The sequence below is a fragment of the Corticium candelabrum genome, chromosome 6, assembly GCF_963422355.1.
Source record: "Corticium candelabrum chromosome 6, ooCorCand1.1, whole genome shotgun sequence".
In the NCBI taxonomy this organism is placed as follows: domain Eukaryota; kingdom Metazoa; phylum Porifera; class Homoscleromorpha; order Homosclerophorida; family Plakinidae; genus Corticium; species Corticium candelabrum.
In genome coordinates this window covers 8,685,818-8,708,317 of record NC_085090.1, presented here as the reverse complement: position 1 = coordinate 8,708,317, position 22,500 = coordinate 8,685,818, and the positions used below count along the sequence as shown (strand labels likewise).

Below are 22,500 nucleotides of genomic sequence, written 5' to 3'. Positions count from 1 at the left end.
TTATCATCAAATATGTCAACATCAAATATTTAATAACGTCATTAATGACGTCATTATATTAGATGATGTCATTAATGGTGTCATTAGATTTAATGATGTCATATTGACGATTGGCTGACTAGAACGCTGTAAGAGCTTTCTTGGTATGCAGGCGGATAGCTGTACTGTACCACATGCGCCACTCTGACGCTCGCATTGAGATATTTGTCGTACAATGGCATGTACGCGTAATACACCAGCAACGTATGTTGACAAATTGCTTCTATCCCGGATAATGAAAGTGAGAGTGTGAGGGCCATGTGACTGACGTCTAGATATATCTAACATGCTACGTAGAACAATTGCTGGATCTCAGGCTTCCGTGCCTCCGCGAAGATTTCCACAGCTATGTACATCGTACCGTCGATAACTCTGTAGCTAGTATGTACAATACGTGTGCAACGCGTCGTTTCCATTGGCTCAGCAGTAATGTGTTGAATGCTTTCGGTTGCATCTCATTGTGAAGTACGGAATGCTGCCCTGTATGCTTGTGCTGCACTGAATTGTAGAAGACCGAATACTTTCTAGAGGTAAGAAGGATGGAGATATCTTGTTAGCTAATCAAATTCAATCGGCTGACACTCTCGCTGGGCAGTCCTTATACCCCTAACTGTCAAATTTATGAAGCTAAAACTTCTATGTACAGTACCGTTGCACACATAGAAATCCCCACATCAAAAAGCCTCATTTGTAAACAATATATATATATAGTGATAACACTAAACCTCATGATTGATATCAATATAACAAATTTTGCTGACATAAAATTTTGGAAACTTGTCAATTGATGACAACTAAAGTCTGTCCCAGCTAACTTTAAACCCCCTACTCCCCCCAAAGCCACTTGTAGGAGGTATTTCATAACTAGATTATGGGCGCGTTTGATTTACGGTTCCAGAACTAGAATCAACGGGGGTGAACGAATAACTTTCGTTCGATTTGCTAGAATTCTAGTTCTGGAATGGCTGGAATGATTCCATCAGTTCGAAGTCTAAACCTGGAACTGCTGGAACTGTGGCATGACCACGCCCTATTATTGTCTGATTACCCGGACATTTCCGCGAGAACTTACACCTGACGCTACCATCGACCTGTTCCTGACTTCAAGTGAGATTCTACATCAAGATTGGAGACCATCAGGAGTTTCTAGCCTCTCAATTGAGCAGTCACCGTACCCAGAATCTAGCGAAGACGTTACTTTAGTAGTCTTGCGGTATCAATTGGTCTGGACCAGAGACTGAACTAAACTGCTACAAAAATAGCCACTTTGTCAATGGTTGCTGCCATTACGTTGAATCTGTGTATGCTCATACATAGTACGATTCTGAAAGTAGAATTAGCATTCGATTTAGCCTCTAGTTCTGTCAGTTCTAGTAGTTCTAAGACACACCTAGTTCTGCCGTAAATCGAACGCACCCTTTGTCATAGTAAACTGAGAGCATTATCAACAAACAGTTTAACATGCCAATAGCATGACTACATTTCTAGAGACTACATGGATGTAGAAACCACCACTAGCATTGACTACATGACACACTGATGGTCTAAAGTCAAAGAACTGGGAAGGTTTTACTCTGTAGAGAAAGGTTTCCCAAAGCTATTGACCTGTTTACACTATTATAGTAACATTACCAGCTAGGTTTACACTAGTTACCTCTCAGATAGCTAAACGTTTCAAGGTGCTAATTATGTACTGACTGTTCATTGGTCAGCTCCTTGATGCAATAATTACTATACAGAAATTACCTTGATATCTATCTGACAAGAATGGCACCAACGAGAGCTTCAAAATGATGCTTGTAGCACGTTGCTGTGCCTTTCCTAGCGGGAGTTATTGCAATTTTCTAGGGTTGAAGTTAGCTGGGACGGACTTTAGTTGTAATTGAACTGATTTTTCGAGCCTGTAATGTATATCTATGTGTTCATACCATGTGAAGGAGAGCCTGCCATAACACACGTGATTTACTAGCTTTCGCACTCTTTGAAGTATACGGGATACTGGATTGGTAACCATAGTAACATACATAATTTCTAATTTCTATGCCGTAGCTGGCTTGAAAGCAATACAAAAATATTGAGGACGACAAACATGTGGGAGATTTGAGGTCAAATGCAGACAAGCAGCAAGAAGGGGGAGAAGGGGGAGAAGGGAGAGAAGGGGGAGAAGGGTCACAAATGCCCTATGTATGGGCGTGGCACTTGTTTCAATGTTTAGTGTGGGTGTGGCTTGTGTGTATTTGAGGATGTTGAAAGTCTGTACAATATATCAGTGTCAACTTGATTTACCACCCTGGCCACACCTATTCCATACATACAAATGCATGGAATTCAACAATATTTTGCTAATTTCTACCAATACACAGCATCTCTTTACTCGCTGCTGCTTGATGCTCGGAACTCCTACACCATAGCGTTTCCTACAGCTAGGCAATACAAAGAGCAAGCATGTACATGTAACATTCTATCTAAAACCATCATCCTACTACAGAGCTGCCAACTCTCCCGCATTGAGCGGGAGACTCCCGCATTTGGGACCCTTCTCTCACCTACCCGCATTTGGCATCAAATCTCCTGCATTCTGACTATAGGTGGACGTGACCAAAATGATGGGCATGCCTGTTCTGTGTAACTGTACCCTACAGTTTTAGTACATGCATGTGTATGCACATACTTGATATCCCAATATCAATTTCTATGTGCCAGCCCCTCTCATCATCCCGCTCTTTCATAACTAACATACTTTAGTCCGTGGGCCAGGTCCGAAATAGACGAAATTGCATTCCACCCACGTGAAGACACATTTCTTTTTACGAAACGTTAGAGGAATCCATTTAAAGCATTTCTTCACTTGTCCCCCTCGGCGAATGTTGTCCGTTCGGTTGCATTTGCCTATTTTTGGTTCTGACAGTGAGTACGCTCTGTACTCCAAGGGCAGACTCTGTTTTCTAGCATTTATAAGCATAACATTAACTTGAAGAAGAAATATGAGTATTTAGACAGCAGCTATTCAAAACATAACGAGAGACTGGACAAACATGAACAGATTGCGCTCGAGTCTCTGCACTAACGTGCATTAGCGGTAATGCTGTTTCTCTTGCCATCATCAGCAAAGACTTCTAGTGCGTTTACACTGAGTACCTAGTAGCCTTATATCCTCGTTTGCGAAGTCTTGTTTAAACTCAGCTGTATTCACACCTACGTTCATAACTAGTCAAGCAACTCTGCTAGCTATCTAGATGTACATGTACCATATTTTCGCCTCTATCTTCCAGTGTCCTTGAGTTAAGGCTGCTCTAGTGTGAACGCACCTTCATTTCGCTTCTAACCTTTGTACACGGTATATTTATACATACTCTAGTAGCTTAGCCTCAACGGATCTAGATAGAACAAACACCGGTGTTTCTTGTTTCTACGAACGGACTATCACGTAAAAGAATGTCTACAAGGAGGCGGACATTGGAAGAATAACAAGGATCTAGACTGATGTAACGCTACTAGGACACTACAACCGAGTCCCTCAAAGACCAATTATGCAGAAATGATGTCTTCAAAACAGTTTCAATGTATACAATCTGCGTACATGAAGTTCACCAATTCTGATTGCGAACAGACGGCAGCGTTTTGGACGTCGTACTGCTATATGATTGAACTACTGCTGCAGTATGTTCGTTCCACTCGGATTGGATACTGGTCTCTCCACTTGCAATGCCTTCACGACATGATACCATGGATGTTTGCATACGACAGAACAAACTACTGTCGGTATCTCACTGTCTACTGGAATGACATGGTCTCTTGCAGAAACTCATCCAGATGCTCACGCTTTGTTAGAAGCAGGAGAGTTTGCTGTCCAAAGGTCTCATAACGTCTTCGCACAAGTACCTGTTGACATGGCCATTGAACAATCTATAATCCGCTATACTAAAACCAAAGGAGGAGTTATTGGTAGTAGTCTGAGATGCAGAGCCGTTCAGAGATGGATCGCCACAGCACATGACCGTGCAGCCATAACTGCGGCTTGCCACAGTTTGGCTGGCATTTCAAAAGAGTCTGATAGAAGCAAGCGACAAAAAGATTTGACGCGAATAAAGTGAGACGAAGATGATGTTCAGAGTGTAATTGGTACACTTGAATGTTGGTCTAACTCATTTGAGGCATCAAGCTGCGTTGTGAACACTTCATATGGAATAATGGCTCCACCTGACATCGCGAACGACCTCTTGCAAGCATACCAAATAGGAAGCACTCACGCCGAGAAGTTTGTTCATGAACTTCTACGAGTGGCAGTGTTGGATTTTTTGACAAGCTGCAAAAGTTGAAGCTGAAAACTTTCTCATCGATGGCCAAGACAGTCACAGTCAGAGCTAATTCTCGTGATGTAGCAATAAAGGCTGACAGGAGCTTCTTTTCACGAATGTTGGCAATTTCGACGAGTAGGAATCTTGACTTGCGGATGGTCCTTTCGTTTTCCCTAAGTCCACTGCCATTAAGTTTGGCTTCACCGCAGGGTAATTTGAATAAAACAACCAAGTCTTCTTTACTGCCTCTCTTGGAAAGCTATGGCTCCCCGGTAGAAAAAAATGGCAGAGCAGCACCGCTAGTCGACGCAATGGCTACCATTCAATCACTTACTAGGCCTACAGGCACTTTTCAAGATCTTGCTTTTCAAATTCTTCGCTCAGTATTAGACACACGTAACCATGACCAGCTTTCTCGTGTTGACTTTGTCATAGATCGCTATCCACCCATATCCATCAAAGATACAGAGTGCAGCAAGCATGCCTCTACCGGCGTTATTGCTTCCCATATTATTAATGCGTATCAGCGATGTCCAAAGCAGTGGAAGAAGTACCTAAGCTCTGGAAACAACAAGAGTGCTCTGTTGGACTTTTTAGTAAACAAGTGGACTTCTTCTTGCTACAGTAGGATGCTAAAAAACATCAATTTTTACGTTTGTTCCGGAACCGGTTGTGTCCGCTTGACATCTACCAACGATGAACAGGTATCGCGGTCAGAGGTTCTTGAGCTAACGTGCTCTCATGAGGAGGCAGACACAAGACTCTTCCTACACGCTGCACACGCTGCACAATCTAGACAATCAACTACCATCATCAAATCTCCAGACACTGACGTTGCTGTCATTGGCATATATGCAGCCTCTTTGGATGTTTTTTTGTCATGTTCAGTTACTGTGGCTAATGGATACCAAGGACAGACGGCGTTTCATGCATTTGTCGAGGCTAGCCCACGCGCTTGGTACAGAAATATGCAACTCTCTTCCAGGATATCATGCATTCACTGGTTGCGATACTATGAGTGCATTCTATGGTAAAGGCAAAAAGCAGTCTTTTGAAATTCTAATAAAAGATCGTACAATTCAGGCAGGCATGGCAGGACTAGGAGTAGCCCCTGAATGCTCGTTAAGACACTCAAAAAAGTTGCGAATTGTTTGTTTGTCAATTGTATGGACAACAGAACTGCACATCTATTAATGAAGCAAGGTACAAAATATTTTGTGCTAAGGCTCCTGCGTGCCAGAACCTCCCCCCAACAGCCGATGCCCTGTCACTGCACGTCAAACGGACCAACTACCAAGCCTACATTCGGAAACATGCTCTTCAAGCCTTTCCTGCCGTCGGAAGTTGTAATGGACACGGTTGGATTGTGTATGCAGAGGCGTCGCTGGACGTCCAAAATTGGGGGGCCAGCGCTAGGATTATTGTCTATTGTCAATTGTCTAGACGGCCACGCCTACTAATATTGGGGGGCCATGGCCCACCCAGGCCCCTATTGAGCGACGCCTCTGGTGTATGGACAGGAAAAAATAGAAATCAAGTGGATGAGCCCGTCCCCAGCACCAGATCCAATTCTAGAAGCACTTAATTGCAGCTGCAAAACTGGTTGCAACAGCAATCGCTGCAGTTGTTTTAAAAAAGAACTGAAGTGTACAGAAAGAAACCTATTGATGCGAGAATTGCAGTAACCGTGACTGGGGAGAGGACGACACCAATGCTGTAGATATTCATAAGGCTCCTGTTGATAATGATGACGACAGCGACGACGACAACAAAGATGATAGTGATAGTGATGATACTGCTGAGAATTAAGTTAAGATAGCAACGTATCGTCAGACGCGGGATTGACAGCGTAAATATCACAGCAACATATAGCTGCCGATTTTGAGAGTTTTATGTAAGAAATGTGGTATTACTAAATTAGAAATGCAATATTGGGCTGACTTTGGTGTAGAAAATAATTTACTTAGTTCCCAAATGTCTTTTGAATGCTACTACATATGGTGCAACCTTGGACAACGAACCGTCGGCGCTGCTTAAATTAAAATATTTAATTACAGCTAAACGGACACTTTTCGAAATGAGGGACAAGTGCAGAAATGCTGTACTTGGATATGTCTATCATTTGGTGATAAGAAACTTGTGTCTTCACAAGGGTGGAATGGAACTTGTTTTCTGAAGGCTTTTTTTGACCTTGGCCCATGGTCTACTTGGTCAAAATACGACATAGAAAGTGGAAAAGGGGGAGGGGCTGGCTACCTGGAAAGCAATGAAAAGGCCACAAGAAAATAGAATCCAGAACATCCCAACTAGCCACAAGAATGTGCATGTACTTTGTTCCTAGATCTTTATAACAGGCAGTAGTACCTACAGTAAAAGTTCTGTGTTTGATTGATTAACTATTATGTTTAGTAATTGGTGTTGATACTGTGTGTCGCTAATTAGGCACACTAATCAATCGGTTATACATTTGTTGCACTATAATTAGGGCATGCAAAATACTTGCATGTCCAAAAAATTTAAACTCCCGCATTCTCCCACATTTTTTCCTGCAAACTCACACACTTTGACACTGCAAGGTTGGCAGGTCTGCTACTATTCTATTCCAGGAAAAAGCTCATAACAACCACACAGTAGGGCAGATATTTTCATGACCATATGACGTCATACTATTGCCCAACCCGTTTGTCATACTATTGCCCAACCCCTTTGTGGCACGCTACATCCTTAGAAACACAAACTAAAAGCATCACTCCCTCTCTCACCTCCCTATCAACGTCCTCAAATACACACAAACCACATCCACACAAACACATTGAAACTACAAATGCCACGTCCACACATTTAGTATGTCATACGTTTGATATTTTTCATATTTTTTCCTAACCTTAAACCCGAACACCAACCCTAACCTTAATTAACTCAGACTATAACCCTAACCCCAAATAAAAAATAAAAATAAAACTAAAAAATAAAAATTAAAAAATTAAAAAATTAAAATAGAAAATAAAATAAAAAAGCGTAAGACATACTAATATGTGGGCGTGGCAGTTGATCTCACTTTTCTAATTTTTACCTAAACCTAACTCTAACCCTAACCCTACTCTAACTCTACCCTAACCCTGATTCTAACTCTAAAACAGAGAAACAAGAAAGACAATCGTACAGTAGGACATCCTGATGCGTGAGCGTGGTACTAGTAGTTTCTCTCATCGAATCTACCACAAACCATACCGTGGACGGCTATCCACTCGTTCAAATCCTCGTTGGGGGGCAATTCTACGGCCTTCCTCAGATCGAGACCGGCATTCAGAGACGCCTGCAAGACGAAAATAGAAGAAAATGAAATAAAATAAATAGAAAGAAGATGCGACGTCGACACTACAGTCCCACACGCACACGCTCACCTCTGCTTTCTTGTGTAGTTGGTGTTTGAGTGTGCCTTCCTCGAATTTCTTGCGAGGCCGAAATGTCTGAAGATGAGAGAAAACACGTGACGTTAGGACGAGAGTGTGTGCTTATAGACGCTCTGATCGGTTGCCTTGTCTTTGGCGAAGAAAGCTGCGAATGCCATTACAGCTGTTAGGAGATCAGCAGGTCAGTAGCTAGGCATTACTAAACTGCACGCCTAGTAGACGTTCTGTTGACCAAATAAGGAGATGGGCGTGGTCGCTGTGTAAAGAAAATTAAGCTCTCATCTATTAATTAATTAATACCAAAAATAAATACAATAAAATTAATTAATAGTAAATACTCGGTTAGCATTGTGTTTGAGCGATGGTGTTCTGTCGTTACCGAGATAGTCGCGTAACCTCGAATTCCAGACAAGCCTTCGCGCTTGCAAAGGATGACGTCAAAACACGGGTTCATCTTATCCGGGCTCTAAACCTCATACGCTCTGTTCCTCTGTTGCGCTCTCTAACAAGATGCCGGTCCCTCCAAGCTTAACCAAGATAACCACACACCCACACGTGCATGCACATATATGATATGATGATATATCGGTTATTGTAGAGCTTTCATACACCGCATAACAAAATAACATGAATTCACACGATGTTTCAATTCAAGGTCCTTCTTCGGCTGGGTATATTAATTTTGAAAATATCTTTTGAAAATTTGTGCGAAGCATAAATCTAGAAAACTCTGCAATTACAATTACATCATTACTGAAAACAGCAATCAGCCTGTACAACTGTGCATATGTGTGTATTTGTGTAGGTTTGTTAATTATTATTAATCAATTAATTTATTAATTAATTAATTAATTATATAAATATATCAAAAAGTAACGGTATCCACGTGAAACTTTGACAGAATTTGTGGTATAGGCAGACGCTGATGATTGACATCTTCATGTGTCTCAAGTTGTTTCAAGATCCGCTCAATCGTATCATATGTATGTTGAACATTTGCAAATTCGTTTAGAGCAATCGGTGTCTTCTGAAGTGAAGCGTACAGACTCTCAACAATGACATCGTTTCTTCCGTATTTGTCTCGAAGTGTGCGAATGTCATAGTTCTCTTCCGTGACAGCTATTCCTGAAATTGCAGCTGCTGCTTGCAAGCCCTCTAGGGATCCTTTCAAATAAGTAAACTTAGTGACAGATGGAAGCTCTTGCGTGTCAACGGATGACTGAAACATGTTCCAGAATTCCTGCCAATGGAGAACATCTCCATGAAATGTCGGTAGTTGGAGTTTCGGTAAAGTAATGACTCGGTGCCTCAAGAGGTGAGGTAGTTCTTATTAAAGAACCAGACACTCCGCGTGGTACTTGGATGATGGGAAGAATTGAAGAGACTATTGTGGGAGGAAATAGTAATGTTCCTTCTGCTAGAGTACGCCTTCCATCTCACAAAATCATCTCTCGACCTATCAACCTCCTGTATCCATTGGAACTACCCGTGAAACACGACCGTACTAGCCCGGAGAGTCGTGACTTTTGCGCCAAAGGTCAAGAACTGTTAATGTGCCAGAAGTCAAGAACTGTTGTTCTAAATTTAACTTGCACGTGCACACTCATCTCATTGTCATCTACATCACATCGCCTCATCTCATCGCATTGTCTAATTTTGACACAAATGGTACGCCATACACTACAGATTAACAGTTTTGACAAGTACATGTGATTTGCATGCACGTACGTGCACACCACCTATATAAGACAATTCGTGTTAGAAGTTAGTAGTTGAGTCACAAGATTCCGTTCAGGTCTACGTATCTATATTGCAGTAATTTCGAGACTGTTAGACACTTAGCTGTCGAGTCATCAGTTCTGTTTCTCTCAGAGAATTACTACATTTACCTTTTGTTTGTGTTATTTGCGGACAAAACTGTCCGTGACGACGAAATCAGCGAACGGCGTGCAATTCAAGTCGAACGGCGTGCAATATGACCGGCAAAGTGATCGGCACATTAGAGACGCAATACGAATGGAGGGACTACGGGTTGACGTTCAGGGAGTCGTGGAAGAGGGACAACGTGCTGGCGACCAACATTTCCGTTCAGGATCAGCTCGTTCACGGTCTCTCGTTGACGTTCGGCACCTCGTTCTGTCCGTCGACTCGACCGGCAAGAAGTCGGCGGTGATCGAGGCGGGTTCTAGGCGAAGTTATGTGAATGTGAATGGCGATGTGGCGTTCCGACGTCGGAGGTCCGACTGATCACGGCTCGATGGTTGTAGGATATGAGGGATGGCTGACTGGATATCACGGTGGATATGATACGGGGAAGGGTAAGTAATTTCCAACTTTTTGTGTGTGGGGCCCCTTTGGGGGTAAGGGTCTGATTTATGCGAGTTGCGTTGTTGGGTAAGTTTCTGGCGATAACTGATGATATGATGAGCCATGGGACCCGTGCCATCTTTGCTTCTAGTAGGACTCACTCGACAAAATACTCCAATGTTGCCCTTGGCAGAGTTGCCAACCAGGAATACTGAAAATGCGTGAGATCTTTGATTTTCATCTGTACTTAATTAAAGTCTTATATATGCATATGGGCGTGGCTAAAAACAACTAAATACCTAAATTTTACAAACGGTAAACTAATATAGCTCTCCCGTTGAGTCTGGATATGTACAGGGTGCAATGTATTTGGGCTTCCGGATCCGCAAGTCGAAAAGGGGGAGGGACTGGATGCCCGGACTGGATGCGCGGACTACATAGTAGTAGAATTGGCTGAATATCTTTGACAGCTTCAGAACTAGACTTGCCTAGGGTATCTAGATTCATCCTCCTGCTGGGCGTTCACTGTTGGTCGCTTCCTGGAGATCCGCGTAGCGTAATATTCCATACATTGTGTGTGTGTGTGTGTGTGTGTGTGTGTGTGTGTGTGTGTGTGTGTGTGTGTGTGTGTGTGTGTGTGTGTGTGTGTGTGTGTGTGTGTGTGTGTGTACATGTGTGTCACTGTGTGTGTGTGTGTGTGTACATGTGTGTGTGTGTGTGTGTGTGCTTGTTGTACCTTTGCACTTGTGCTAAGATGTACCTGTTTTGCAGCCACCTCAAGCTCACAAACAGAGCTAGCTTGAATATCTTGAGCCATCAATCTCTCTTCCTAAAACCACCTGAAAGCAAAAACCAAAGAACGCAACAACGGAGCAAAAAGGCGCCAAATATTAACAGATCACCACCGAACAATGCAAAGGGGAGAAGAAAGAAGAGATCTTCCAGACTTGTCTACCCGCCATTCTGAATAACGCGCGTTATCAAATATTAATATGAACAATACTGCATTCTAAAAATAGTATAACATGCATGCAATTCACATCCTAAATGAAGCGTTGTAGGCATTCTTAACTTATTGTATAGTATATGTACAGTGTATTTCTTGCATTCTTGACTTATTGTAAAGTATATGTACAGTATATTTCTTAGAACATTCATGAATATCGTTGTTAACAAGTTGATGCTGACACATTCAACAAAGGTTTGTAAAATTGAAGAGTATAGACTAAACATATCCATATCCCACAAAATAAACCATCTCAAGCAGTAAAATAGTCTACAAGCAGAAGAGAAAACATGCAGTGCTTGAATAGAAATCCAGTCTGTTTTGGTTGTCTTGATTGTCTGCTAGAGAACCATTCACAGTAGTTGCAGTTGTCCTTTTTGTAGTTTGCAGTTATTTTCTGCAGACAATACCACCATAATTGATATTTATTGATCCATATTTTTCCTAACTGTGGTGTTGCAAAAATACCTCTGTGAGAGCCACAATTACTCCCATTACCTATAGACTTCCCACTCAAACGTTGCAAATGTAACGTGACTATCCAATTCAACCTTCTACTTTCCATGACAGTAACCCATTCTAATCAAATCTTGTCTTTGCTTCCTCTGTAGCCGTGCATTTGATAGATTTATAGGTATAATAGATCTAGATCAGCTGATGAGATATGTTAGCATAACCCTCGAGATCATCACTGAACGCAGCGTTGTTCGATACAAAACGAGTGCTTGAGCCAGTCACAACTCCGACATCCTCTCTTACAAAAACTTAAACACCAAATTCTCAACAGCTCATAATTTCCACCAACCACTAGAAACCATTCATAGTGATCAGATGATAAGAAAATAAGCAAAATAATTAAGAAAATCTGAACATGAATAATACCATTTCCTGCTGTAAACTGTGCAAACACCTTAGACCTATAAAACTATTATTAGACACAATATATTTTTGGCAGACTGTAATTACATTATAAATTAGTTAATTAACTAAAAATTGTTCATGCTGGTCTAGATAGATGCTCCATCCGCACATTGCTTTCGAGTTTGCTGGGACACCAAGGCGCACAAGCCAAACTGCTCTTGCAACACTAGAGTGGTGTTTGCGTGCAGCTTTGTTGCTTCCACCTTTCTCTGAAACAAAACAAAAAAAAAACGCTTTTATGGGTCTACTACACGCATGCAGAAGCTTTGTATAGACATGGGTAATTTATGCAGAAAATTATAGTCACGTGTAGGTTATGTTATTTGAATATCTCGCTCGATATAGTGCATTATAAAGCAGTCAAATTGATCAGATGATTGGGCAAAGATTTCATGGCATATGATATGATATGATATGATATGATATGATATGATATGATATGATATGATATATTTCTGTCGCACCTAAAAGGTACAGTTCCCTATGAGAACCAAATGCCACTACCGGAAAAAGTTATATGTCCACAATTCTTAACCATACTTTGTCACATCTACATACACCACCGATTTGTCCCAGAACCGCATTCACCGCTCCAAAGAATTTTTAATTCTGACCTCCACCATATGTCGAGGTTGTAGAAATGAATCCATACTCACGCCTAAATGCGATATGTTTGATTTGAATGGAAGAATGCAACCATCAAGTGCCAACTGGGAATCAAAAAATGAGATTCTCCGATTCCTGACGAACAAAGTTACAAAGCTCTTCTTGCTGTTGAATAGTAATCCCTTCTCAGTTGCAAATGACGTACATATGTCAAGCATCCTCTGTGTCCCATTTACAGTAGGAGGAATCAAAGTTACATCATCAGCATAAGCCAGGCAGCCAACAAATGCAGGACCCACCCTAGCACCATATCCACAATTCTTTAGCCTTATCAGTAAATCCTCAATGTAAATATTAAAGAAGGACAGAGAAGAACACTTCCTTGTCGGACACCCTTACCAACAGTAAACTTCTCTGACAGTTGGGTTTTCCACTTGACATGCATGGTCTGATTCTCATACCACACCGACAACAGCCTTACAAAGTACACTGGCACTCCCATTTCCAATATAGCGTGATAAAAGATTGTAGTACGGCACTCTATCATAGGCTTTAGATAGGTCCAAAGCACACATACGAAAACCTTATCATTTCCCCTCTTCAGGTAATAGTCAACCGCACTTTTAATCAAGCACAAATTAACAATATCTGCACAACTGTGTTTACGCTTGAAACTGAATTGTCGCTCTTTAGTTACTCCTCGACGTTCATTGGCCGCCACTTGAGTAGCGGCAGCTTGCTGATTGGCTGACTCGGATCACTTCCGAACTCGGTTTGTTAAGTTGATCCAGACCGGCTATCATTTCTTTGGGAGACGGTCTGGAACTTCGAGGTTACATACGAAGACATTAAAAAATTAAGAATCACGTAATGGGTTTGTAATCACTACTATGTTTACTAGTACACTACTACACTCACATGTAATTCTGATTGCCCTCACGTGTCCATTATCCCAGATGTACATGCGACACCATCTTCCCTGTAAAATGGTTACACACACACACACGTGAGGACACACACACACACACACACACACACACACACACACACACACACACACACGAACACGGACACACCTTCAACCTTCAACTGCCCATCCACATGGATGATGGCGAAACGCAAAAAGCGTAAGAAAAAGCAAGTCACCATCTGATAAATTCGTCACAAATCTAAATACAATGATGACATTTATGTCTTTTCTTGTCACTCTCTCGTGTGAATAAACGGCTGCATCTGTCGCACTTGATTCCGGCCTTTGCTCGTTCCCGGGGATCTGGGCGATTTTGTCCTCTGTTGCAATTGTGTCTTTTTCCCTGTTTGTGACTTAAACAGTCGCTTGCAGCAACCATTTTGAGGTCTTTTACAATCCTGTCTTTCCACCTTAGTCTGACCCCATGCGCTGGACGAGTTGATGGTAGCCACACATGAAGCAGGTGCTTGGGCAGACGATGATCTTCCATACGTTCTAGATGACCAAGATATCTAAGCCGCTGAGCCATCAAAGAGTCACACACACACACACACACACACACACACACACACACACACACACACACACACACACACACACACACACACACACACACACACACACACACACACACACACACACACACACACACACACACACACCTAAAAATTCTAAATGGCAGGAACTGCTTCTCAGAGGTCACGCCCTCAGCTGTTAAGCTGGGCCCTGTGCGCTACTCAAGGAACTCTGAGCCTGCGCTAGCAAACTCCTGGAGCCGGGCCAGGCACTCGCAGGAGCACCAACTTGTGAAGCCAACTGTGGTGTGAGCACCCGAAGTCTCACCAGGACCCCAGTGGCTGATGTCACGTCACAGCCGATGGCCGCTTAGGACCCCAGTCAATGACGAGGTACTCATTTATACTCCTGAGTCAAGAGAAGCAAATGTGTGTTAGTTTCTTGCTTAAGGAAATTATGCCATAGCTCGCCATCACTGTGACTTGAACTTGCAATCCTTTAAGGTCCCGGATGTGAACACTCCATAAGGTGACTCTCTAACCAACTGAGCTATCGCACCACACCACACACACACACACAGAGAAAATTTCCACCAGGAAGTGCAGTCATTGCCTAGTAACAGGTCAATATTCAGCTACACCAGGTATAAGAAAGTAAAGATATACACTAAGTCTACTTTACTTTTTGATCCCATATACCTGTCACGTGCAGTAGTACATACGGGAAGCGTCTGGAACCGAGGCTAGCCGCATAGCAGTGGCGAGAGCTACGCGTTGATATAAATACGCATCTGTCGGCTTCCGTAGTGCACTAGAAACGGTCTGGCTACGCGAGACTAAGTACACTGTACGTACAGTACACGAGATAGTCGCGTAACCTCGAGTTCCAGACAAGCCCTCGCGCTTGAAAAAGGATGACGTCATAACACGTGTTCATGTTATCCGGGCTCTAAACCTCAAACGTTCTCTTTCTCTGTTGCTCTCCCGAACAAGATGTCGGTTCCTCCAAGCTACGACGACCTCGGCAAATCGGCAAGCGATCTCTTCTCAAAGGGCTACGGCTACGGCAACGCCAAACTATCCGTAACAACAAAATCAGCGAACGGCGTGCAATTCAAGTCGACCGGCCAATCAGCGAACGACACTGGCAAAGTGAGCGGCACATTCGAGACGCAATACGAATGGAAGGAGTACGGGTTGACGTTCAGGGAGTCGTGGAAGACGGACAACGTGCTGGCGACCAACATTTCCGTTCAGGATCAGCTCGTTGACGGTCTTTCGTTGACGTTCGACACGTCGTTCTGTCCGTCGACCGGCAAGAAGTCGGCGGTGATCGAGGCGGGCTACAAGCGGAGTTATGTGAATGTGAATGGCGATGTGGCGTTGGACGTCGGAGGTCCGACTGTTCACGGCTCGATGGTTGTAGGATATGAGGGATGGCTAGCTGGATATCACGGTGGATATGATACGGGGAAGGGTGAGTCATTTTCGAGTGTTTGTGTGTGAGGGCCCCTTTAGGGTTGAGGGTCTGATTTATGCGAGTTGCGTGGTTGGGTATGTTTCTGAGGAAGTTGAGTGCGTTGAACGTTCGTTGTAGTTGTTGTTGTGTGTGGAAGTTTGAGTATGTGGTCAGATATAAGCCTGACGGTAGCATGAGTTTGATAACGCTAGCGTGCGCTACCTGATTAGGAAGTATGTATGTATACAGCCCTGTCAACGTAGCTGAATCAAAATGCGTGAGTTTGAAGGAAAAGAATGCGGGAGTTTAAATTTTTGACATGCTAACGTCGGTTCCAGACGCTTTCCCGTATGTACTGCACGTGACAGATATATGGGGTCAAAAGTAGGAGAGGCGAGCGGGAGAGCATCTGGGCGCACTTATACTGCAGACGAGTTCAGGGGCAGGAAAGCTATTAAACATGAAACGCTCTGCACCAATAGAAACTTCCCGCTCGCTCCGAGCGGTGGTTTTGATTGGTCTACAACAAGAACAGTACCACTTAGTTTACCGTTACAATTCTAGACATGCCAATTAACGTTGTTAGACACACAGGTAGGCTAGTATTACAACAGCTGCAGCGTTTCTTGCGATGGAGGTCTCCCCGAGTGAATTAGAAATCGAAGCTACGCCTGTAGTACATAGACTGATCCTCGTAGATCCATCTCAGATGATTCAATAGTGGAAGCAGTAACTGTTTGCTGTCCTCAATTCGTGATTGAAGCTGTGAAGTCGTTGCAGCACCTCTGCCTACATGAAATGTCATCTGGTCTGAGGAGACGACGTTGTCGCATGTTTTCCAACTGGCAATGGCAAGTCTATGATATTCCACATGATGATAAGTGTGTGCAACACTCTGCGGGTCTTTGGTAATGCAGACTGCTCTTTCCATCCAAGCCATTGCTTTCTGTCATGAGAGACCAGGTAGCAAGCTTGGCAGAACACGGTGTAACAGCTGTAATGATAAGCGCTAGCTTGTTTGAAGGCAAACAGATTCAACGTGGTGATGTCAGCGTTGTGTTTGGCAGTCCATTGCATTTGGAGAAACGCCCTCCAACAGAGTCGATTTCACAATCATGTTGTTGCTGTTGTTGCAGATGAAGTTCACTGCGTCGTTCAGTGGTTAGCCTGATTTTACTGAGTGTTTCGATGCTATTTGAATGCAACCGACTGATGAGTTACCTACATCGTATTGTGATTGCATTGTGCAACCTAATGCAGTTAGACTAATGGTATAGTTTGGATCTAATAGCTTTCCCGCCCCTGAACTCGTTTGTATTAGCAGTGCGCCCAGACGCTTTCCTCTCCTACTTTTGACCCCATATACCTGTCATGTGCAATAAGTATGGGAAAGCTATTGACACGCCTACAATAGCATTAGTAACAAGAAATTACAACCCAATAGCATTAATATCAATAAATTTTGTATTGTAATAAGTGTAATAATATATAAATAATATACATTTATCACAATTTATATATTTGCATGCTCGGTTGGAGTAGAATCTATTAATTAATTAATTAATTACAGTACACTTAAATAAGCAAAGTATGTACACATGTACACGAGGTATGTACACATTCTCGCAGCTAGTTGGGATATTCTAGATTCTATTGTTTTGTGGCCTTTGCGTTTCCAGCAATAGAACTCCTTGGTAGTTTGGGATAACCAACCCCTCCCCCTTTTCCATTTCTGGACAGTTTGCTTGACCAACTCCTTCTATGTCAATATTGTGACCAAGTATGTAAAGAGCTGGATGTGAGAGAAGGGCTGACACATAGACATTGATATCAAGTATATATTAAGTTAACTTAATTAAGAGTACTGTACATGTGGTTACACAGAACAGGCACGCCCACCAATAGTCAGAATGCAGGAGAGTTGGCAGTGTGTATGTATGAGGTAGCGTGCGCTAGACTCTAAACTGGTATTTTGAATTTGTTGTGGATGACAACTCTGCTAGTGACATTCGTCTCTACATGTAGTAACATGTAGTACATTGTATTATCAACCGTTGACACTTACACAGCGAGTGATATCCAACTGTTCACAGCTCTGATGGTTGTAGGATACGAGGAGGGGCTAGCTGGTTATCACAGTGGATGTGATATGGGGAAGGGTGACTGAGTCCCTTTGGGGTACTGTACGAGGATCTGGTTTATGTGAGTGGCATGGCTGCGTAGGTTGTGTTGACCGTTTAGTATAATTGCTACTGCATATGGAAGTGTAGGTATGTGGTCAGATGTAAGCCCAATGGTAACAGTTGTGGCTGGCAATCACATGACATGTCATCACAACGTACATAACATTGTGCAGACACTCAATCATCATCATGAGTACACAACCAGTGTTGATGGCTAGACACTTAGTGCTCACTGCTCTTTCATATTGTTTTCTATTGTAATGGCTGTAACTCACTGTTATTTGTCTTCGTAACTTTTAGGTCGTATGACGGCTAGCAACTTCTCTCTTGGTTACGAATCGTCCGACTTCACTCTTACATCATCCGTCAACAACGGAGAAGAATTCACTGGCTCTTTGTACCATAAAGTTTCCGAGTCGATCGAAGCTGGTACCGAACTGAGCTGGGCATCTGGCAGCAACACAACATCATTCGTTGTAGGAGGCAAATACAATTTGGACGACGGAGCTTCAGTTAGAGCTAAAGTGAATCATAAAGCCCAAATCGGTCTGGGATACACTCAGTCTCTGAGAGATGGAGTCAAGCTGACTCTCTCTGGTCTCGTTGATGCTAAGAATCTCAATCAGCCGGGCCACAAGATTGGACTTTCGCTCGAATGGGAAGCTTAGGTTGTATGCGTTTGGATGGACAGTAGACTGAGTGTTTGACAATGTAACTGTATTGTGTTAGTCACGTATCTCCATCTCTTGGTATTCCCGTAATGTGTAGCGCATTGTTAGGCTGTTCAGTTGCAAGGTGAATTGATTACAAACACTTCTGTGTACACAAAGTCGCTCCATGCAATGTGTCTGATCTGTGTACTGTATTTCTCGATTAATTGCCTCCCTTGAATAAATGACTCCTTTGAATAAACGCCTCCCTTGTTTAAACGACGCAGCTGAGAGTGAAAGATAAACTATGAATGCCTCCCTCTAATAAACGCCTCATTTTCAATAAATTCCCATATATCTAGCAAGATCTATTGCTCAAAGTTTGACGAGGCAAACGTTTCTTTTCAACTACTGGATACTGTTTCACTACGTGACGATGGTGTGAAATGTACACACCAGTATGGTAAGTGTTGTTCTCTTGAAAAGGTGTCAAACCTACAGCGTGTACACCTACATTCCTAAAGCCTTCAAAAAATAAACGCCACCATCGAATAAACGCCTCCCTTGTTTAGACGCCGCAGTTGAAGTTCTAGCTTAAAATAAACGCCCCGGCATTTAATTGAAGAAATACGATATGTCAGTAGGATTGTCATAATCAATAATTATTATGATGTTTGACAGTAAGAATGACATACATGTTGACATGTTCATCTATCTCAGTTCCACCCTCAGAATTCTCTGCACTTCCTGACGCAGTTTCTCCTAATAGACATAATCATTAATATCAATCATTAATATCAATCATTAATATCAATCATTATCATTAATATCATTAATATCAATCTCTACTCTAATATTCATTTCTTAAAATTTTAAAAATAAACGTATTCAGATCAACAGCCCTGCTTCGATGACAAACATCAACTGGAAGATCAAATTCATCATAGACACCACATACACTATCATATACTACACAGCATACGTCACGTGACTGATCATATGCCACGTGACTAGCCATACGTCACGTGGCTTGTTATGCACCACGTGACTAATCATGTCACGTAATTGGATATACACCACGTGACCATGAATAACAAGATACCATGAAATAAATTTACTGAGTGGCATGCAGCATCACCTGCAGCTGATTGATTTCGTCGTTGGTCAGAGTTCTATCACATAAAACATAACTCACAAGTTGTAGCATAACACAATCCATGCCGTTGTCTACCAACCTGTCCATTGAGCGATAGTTGATGCGATAACAATGGCTCGTTCTGTGTGTATTTGGATGATGAAATACGTCGATCTGATTGAGACAATATGAAAACAATTGTAACGATTTGTGAAGGTCTGTGCTTCTTCACCTGCTTTACTTCTTCTACCAAATCTCCACATAAATCACGAACAAGTTCATAGAAACTATAAAATTGAATCCGAGTACAGGTTTTCAAATGTAAACGTCGCTCAAGATGCTCTCCACATGTTTGCCTGTCTTCTGTTCATGTGTGTGTGTGTGTGTGTGTGTGTGTGTGTGTGTGTGTGTGTGTGTGTGTGTGTGTGTGTGTGTGGCACGTGTGTGTGTGTGTGTGCACGTGTGTGTGTGTGTGCCTGTGTGTGTGTGTGTGTGTGTGTGTGTGTGTGCGCGCGCGCGCGCGCCTGCATGTGTGTGTGTGTGTGCCTGTGTGTGTGTGTGTGTGTGTGTGTGTGTGTGTGTGTGTGTGTGTGTGTGTGTGTGTGTGTGTGTGTGTGTGTTTGTCTGCCTGTGTCTGTCTGTCTGTCTGTGACAGTGTCTGTCTTACACATATTTCATACATTGAAACTATTACACTCACACTAAACTGTAAAATAAACAAGCAAGCCCGCAGTCCCTACGCTAAAACTAAATCTGTCTGTCTGTCTGTCTGTCTGTGTCAGTCTGTCTGTCTGTCTGTCTGTTTGTCAAGCTGCTTTACCATCAGCACCCCATCAATCCAAACACATCAGTGTACATCTTACTCATTCTCACTGTAATCCGACGGTATCCAGAACGTCACATCTTTATAACACGCAGGATACTTACTATACGGCTACACACAAAACACACCTCACTGCAGGACAACCCTGAAAACAATCGACAGGCAACTCGTCCATCACAGTCAGTCCCACATCACGCTCACCTTGAACTGCACCACCACATCAGAACCATCAGCAGCGTCTCTAAACTGGAAAACGAACCTCGGATCAGAACTAGATGTCACATTGACTGTAAGACAAAGCCTCGTAGAGTCACACAAATACCAGTCAACCAAACCTCCACAACAGCCGAACATCCGGGATGCCAAACAAAGCCATTGCCAGTCGATCAAGACCAATACCAAATGCCCATCCAATCCGATCAGTCACACCTGACCAAGAAACACACTTTTGAAATATTTTTGAAATATTTCCTAAACTTTATGTATGCCCATTGCTGCTGTATCTCTATCTGTTTATGTCTACATTTCTAGCGTTTCTGTCCATCTGTCTGTCTGCACTTTGACGTCTCAGCTTGTAGTTAATATTAATGTGTTGCATACCACCATCCAATAGAATGCCTTGTCTCATCACACCGCAGCCTACAACCTCCAGCCAATCGTTGTTGAACCAAATCTCTAACTCCAATGACGGATGAGTAAACGGAAATGTCTATGGAATAACACACAGTGCTGCAGATGTCTAACAAGTGAAACGATTACAACAACTTGAAAACTGAGACTCAACTGTTGTTGACTATACTTGATAATAAATTAATAATAAATTAACAATAAATTAATAAAAATTTAATAATAAATTAATATAAATTAATAATAAATTAACAATAAATTACCATCTGTCTCAGAGATAAGAAGACAAACACTTGTCTTCTTATTGATATCAGCTGTCCTACTGATGGCAACATTGGCAAGAAACATGCTGGGAAGTTGGCGAAGTACAGCGACTTGCGAGTGGAGATAAGTCGTATGTGGCATTGTCGAACACTGGTGGTTCCGGTGGTCTTGGGAGCTTTGGGCACAGTGCATGCAGGTATTGCATGGTGGCTGGACATTATTCCAGGTCATCACAGCCTGCAGCACTTACAGAAAACAGTGCTTCTGGAATCTACTCGGATCCTTTGTAAAGTCATGTCTTCTTTCTAGACAGCCGTGATGGTCTAAGTACTTCTGAAGCAGGGTTTGCTTCCGGTACTTGTAATAGACTTTACAAACCAGACTGATCTGGTTGAGCACAACATAATTAACAATAAATAAATAATAAATTAACAATAAATAAATAATAAATAAATAATAAATTAATAATAAATTAATAATAAATAAATAATAAATTAATATAAATTAATAATACATTAATAATATATTAATATAAATTAATATAAATTAATATAAATTAATAATACATTAACAACAAATTAATACTAAATAATAATAATAAATTAACAATAAATTAATAATAAATTAATAAAAAATTCATAGCAACTCATTACTCTGTAGTATGGCATATACACATATCTTGACATACTGTAGCAACCCATCGATGCTGAACATCTCCAAATAGAGCTTTGACAATTCCTGAACCACAAAACACAATGTGAACACACACTCCACTGTAACACACACACACACACACACACACACACACACACACACACACACACACACACACACACACACACACACACACACACACACACACACACACACACACACACATACACACACGCACACACACACACACTTCACTGTAACACACACACACACACACACACACACACACACACACACACACACACACACACACACACACACACACACACACACACACACACACACACCGAGTAAAGTCTCCTTCAAGTTAACCTCCACCAATTTACTCGCTTCTATCCAACAACACAATGTAATGCATAAACATTGCAACACACATTCACAATGATTCTACCAAGCGTGTGTTCCGCCTGTTTCACGTCCATCTCTTGACTGCCGCATTCCGACATCTCAAAATTAGAAACACAGTCAGTAGACAACGCTACAAGCTACAAACAAACTTCAAATTGGACATAAAAATTACACTGAAACTGGAAATCGGTTTCAAGCAAATATAAAACTTATAAAATATTT

At 42.1% G+C, this 22,500-nt stretch overlaps 3 protein-coding genes across 3 annotated transcripts in view; 1 reads left to right on the top strand and 2 right to left on the bottom strand.

Annotated features, from left to right (window-relative positions):
- The window catches only part of LOC134180690 (MOB kinase activator 3B-like), a 13,482-nt gene extending 2,455 nt beyond the window's left edge, over window positions 1-11,027 (bottom strand). The window contains exons 1-4 of the mRNA XM_062647874.1: window positions 10,818-11,027; window positions 7,876-8,006; window positions 7,742-7,807; window positions 7,569-7,653 (exon numbers count right to left, since the gene is read on the bottom strand). Coding sequence (XP_062503858.1) covers window positions 7,569-7,653; window positions 7,742-7,807; window positions 7,876-7,908 — 184 coding nt within the window. The 5' untranslated portion in view covers window positions 7,909-8,006; window positions 10,818-11,027. The remainder of the gene's footprint in view (window positions 1-7,568; window positions 7,654-7,741; window positions 7,808-7,875; window positions 8,007-10,817) is intronic.
- A 3,988-nt stretch (window positions 11,028-15,015) lies between these two features.
- LOC134180689 (voltage-dependent anion-selective channel protein 2-like) lies at window positions 15,016-18,546 on the top strand. The gene is made up of 2 exons (XM_062647873.1): window positions 15,016-15,552; window positions 18,018-18,546. The coding sequence occupies exons 1-2, from the start codon at window positions 15,069-15,071 to the stop codon at window positions 18,383-18,385; spliced, it is 852 nt and encodes a 283-aa protein (XP_062503857.1). The 5' UTR covers window positions 15,016-15,068; the 3' UTR covers window positions 18,386-18,546.
- A 275-nt stretch (window positions 18,547-18,821) lies between these two features.
- Window positions 18,822-22,500, bottom strand: part of LOC134180688 (phenylalanine--tRNA ligase, mitochondrial-like) — a 7,491-nt gene continuing 3,812 nt past the window's right edge. The window contains exons 8-18 of the mRNA XM_062647871.1: window positions 22,322-22,415; window positions 22,218-22,262; window positions 21,905-21,954; window positions 20,926-21,034; window positions 20,661-20,754; window positions 20,527-20,596; window positions 20,366-20,436; window positions 19,735-19,789; window positions 19,603-19,676; window positions 19,506-19,539; window positions 18,822-19,129 (exon numbers count right to left, since the gene is read on the bottom strand). Coding sequence (XP_062503855.1) covers window positions 19,079-19,129; window positions 19,506-19,539; window positions 19,603-19,676; window positions 19,735-19,789; window positions 20,366-20,436; window positions 20,527-20,596; window positions 20,661-20,754; window positions 20,926-21,034; window positions 21,905-21,954; window positions 22,218-22,262; window positions 22,322-22,415 — 747 coding nt within the window. The 3' untranslated portion in view covers window positions 18,822-19,078. The remainder of the gene's footprint in view (window positions 19,130-19,505; window positions 19,540-19,602; window positions 19,677-19,734; window positions 19,790-20,365; window positions 20,437-20,526; window positions 20,597-20,660; window positions 20,755-20,925; window positions 21,035-21,904; window positions 21,955-22,217; window positions 22,263-22,321; window positions 22,416-22,500) is intronic.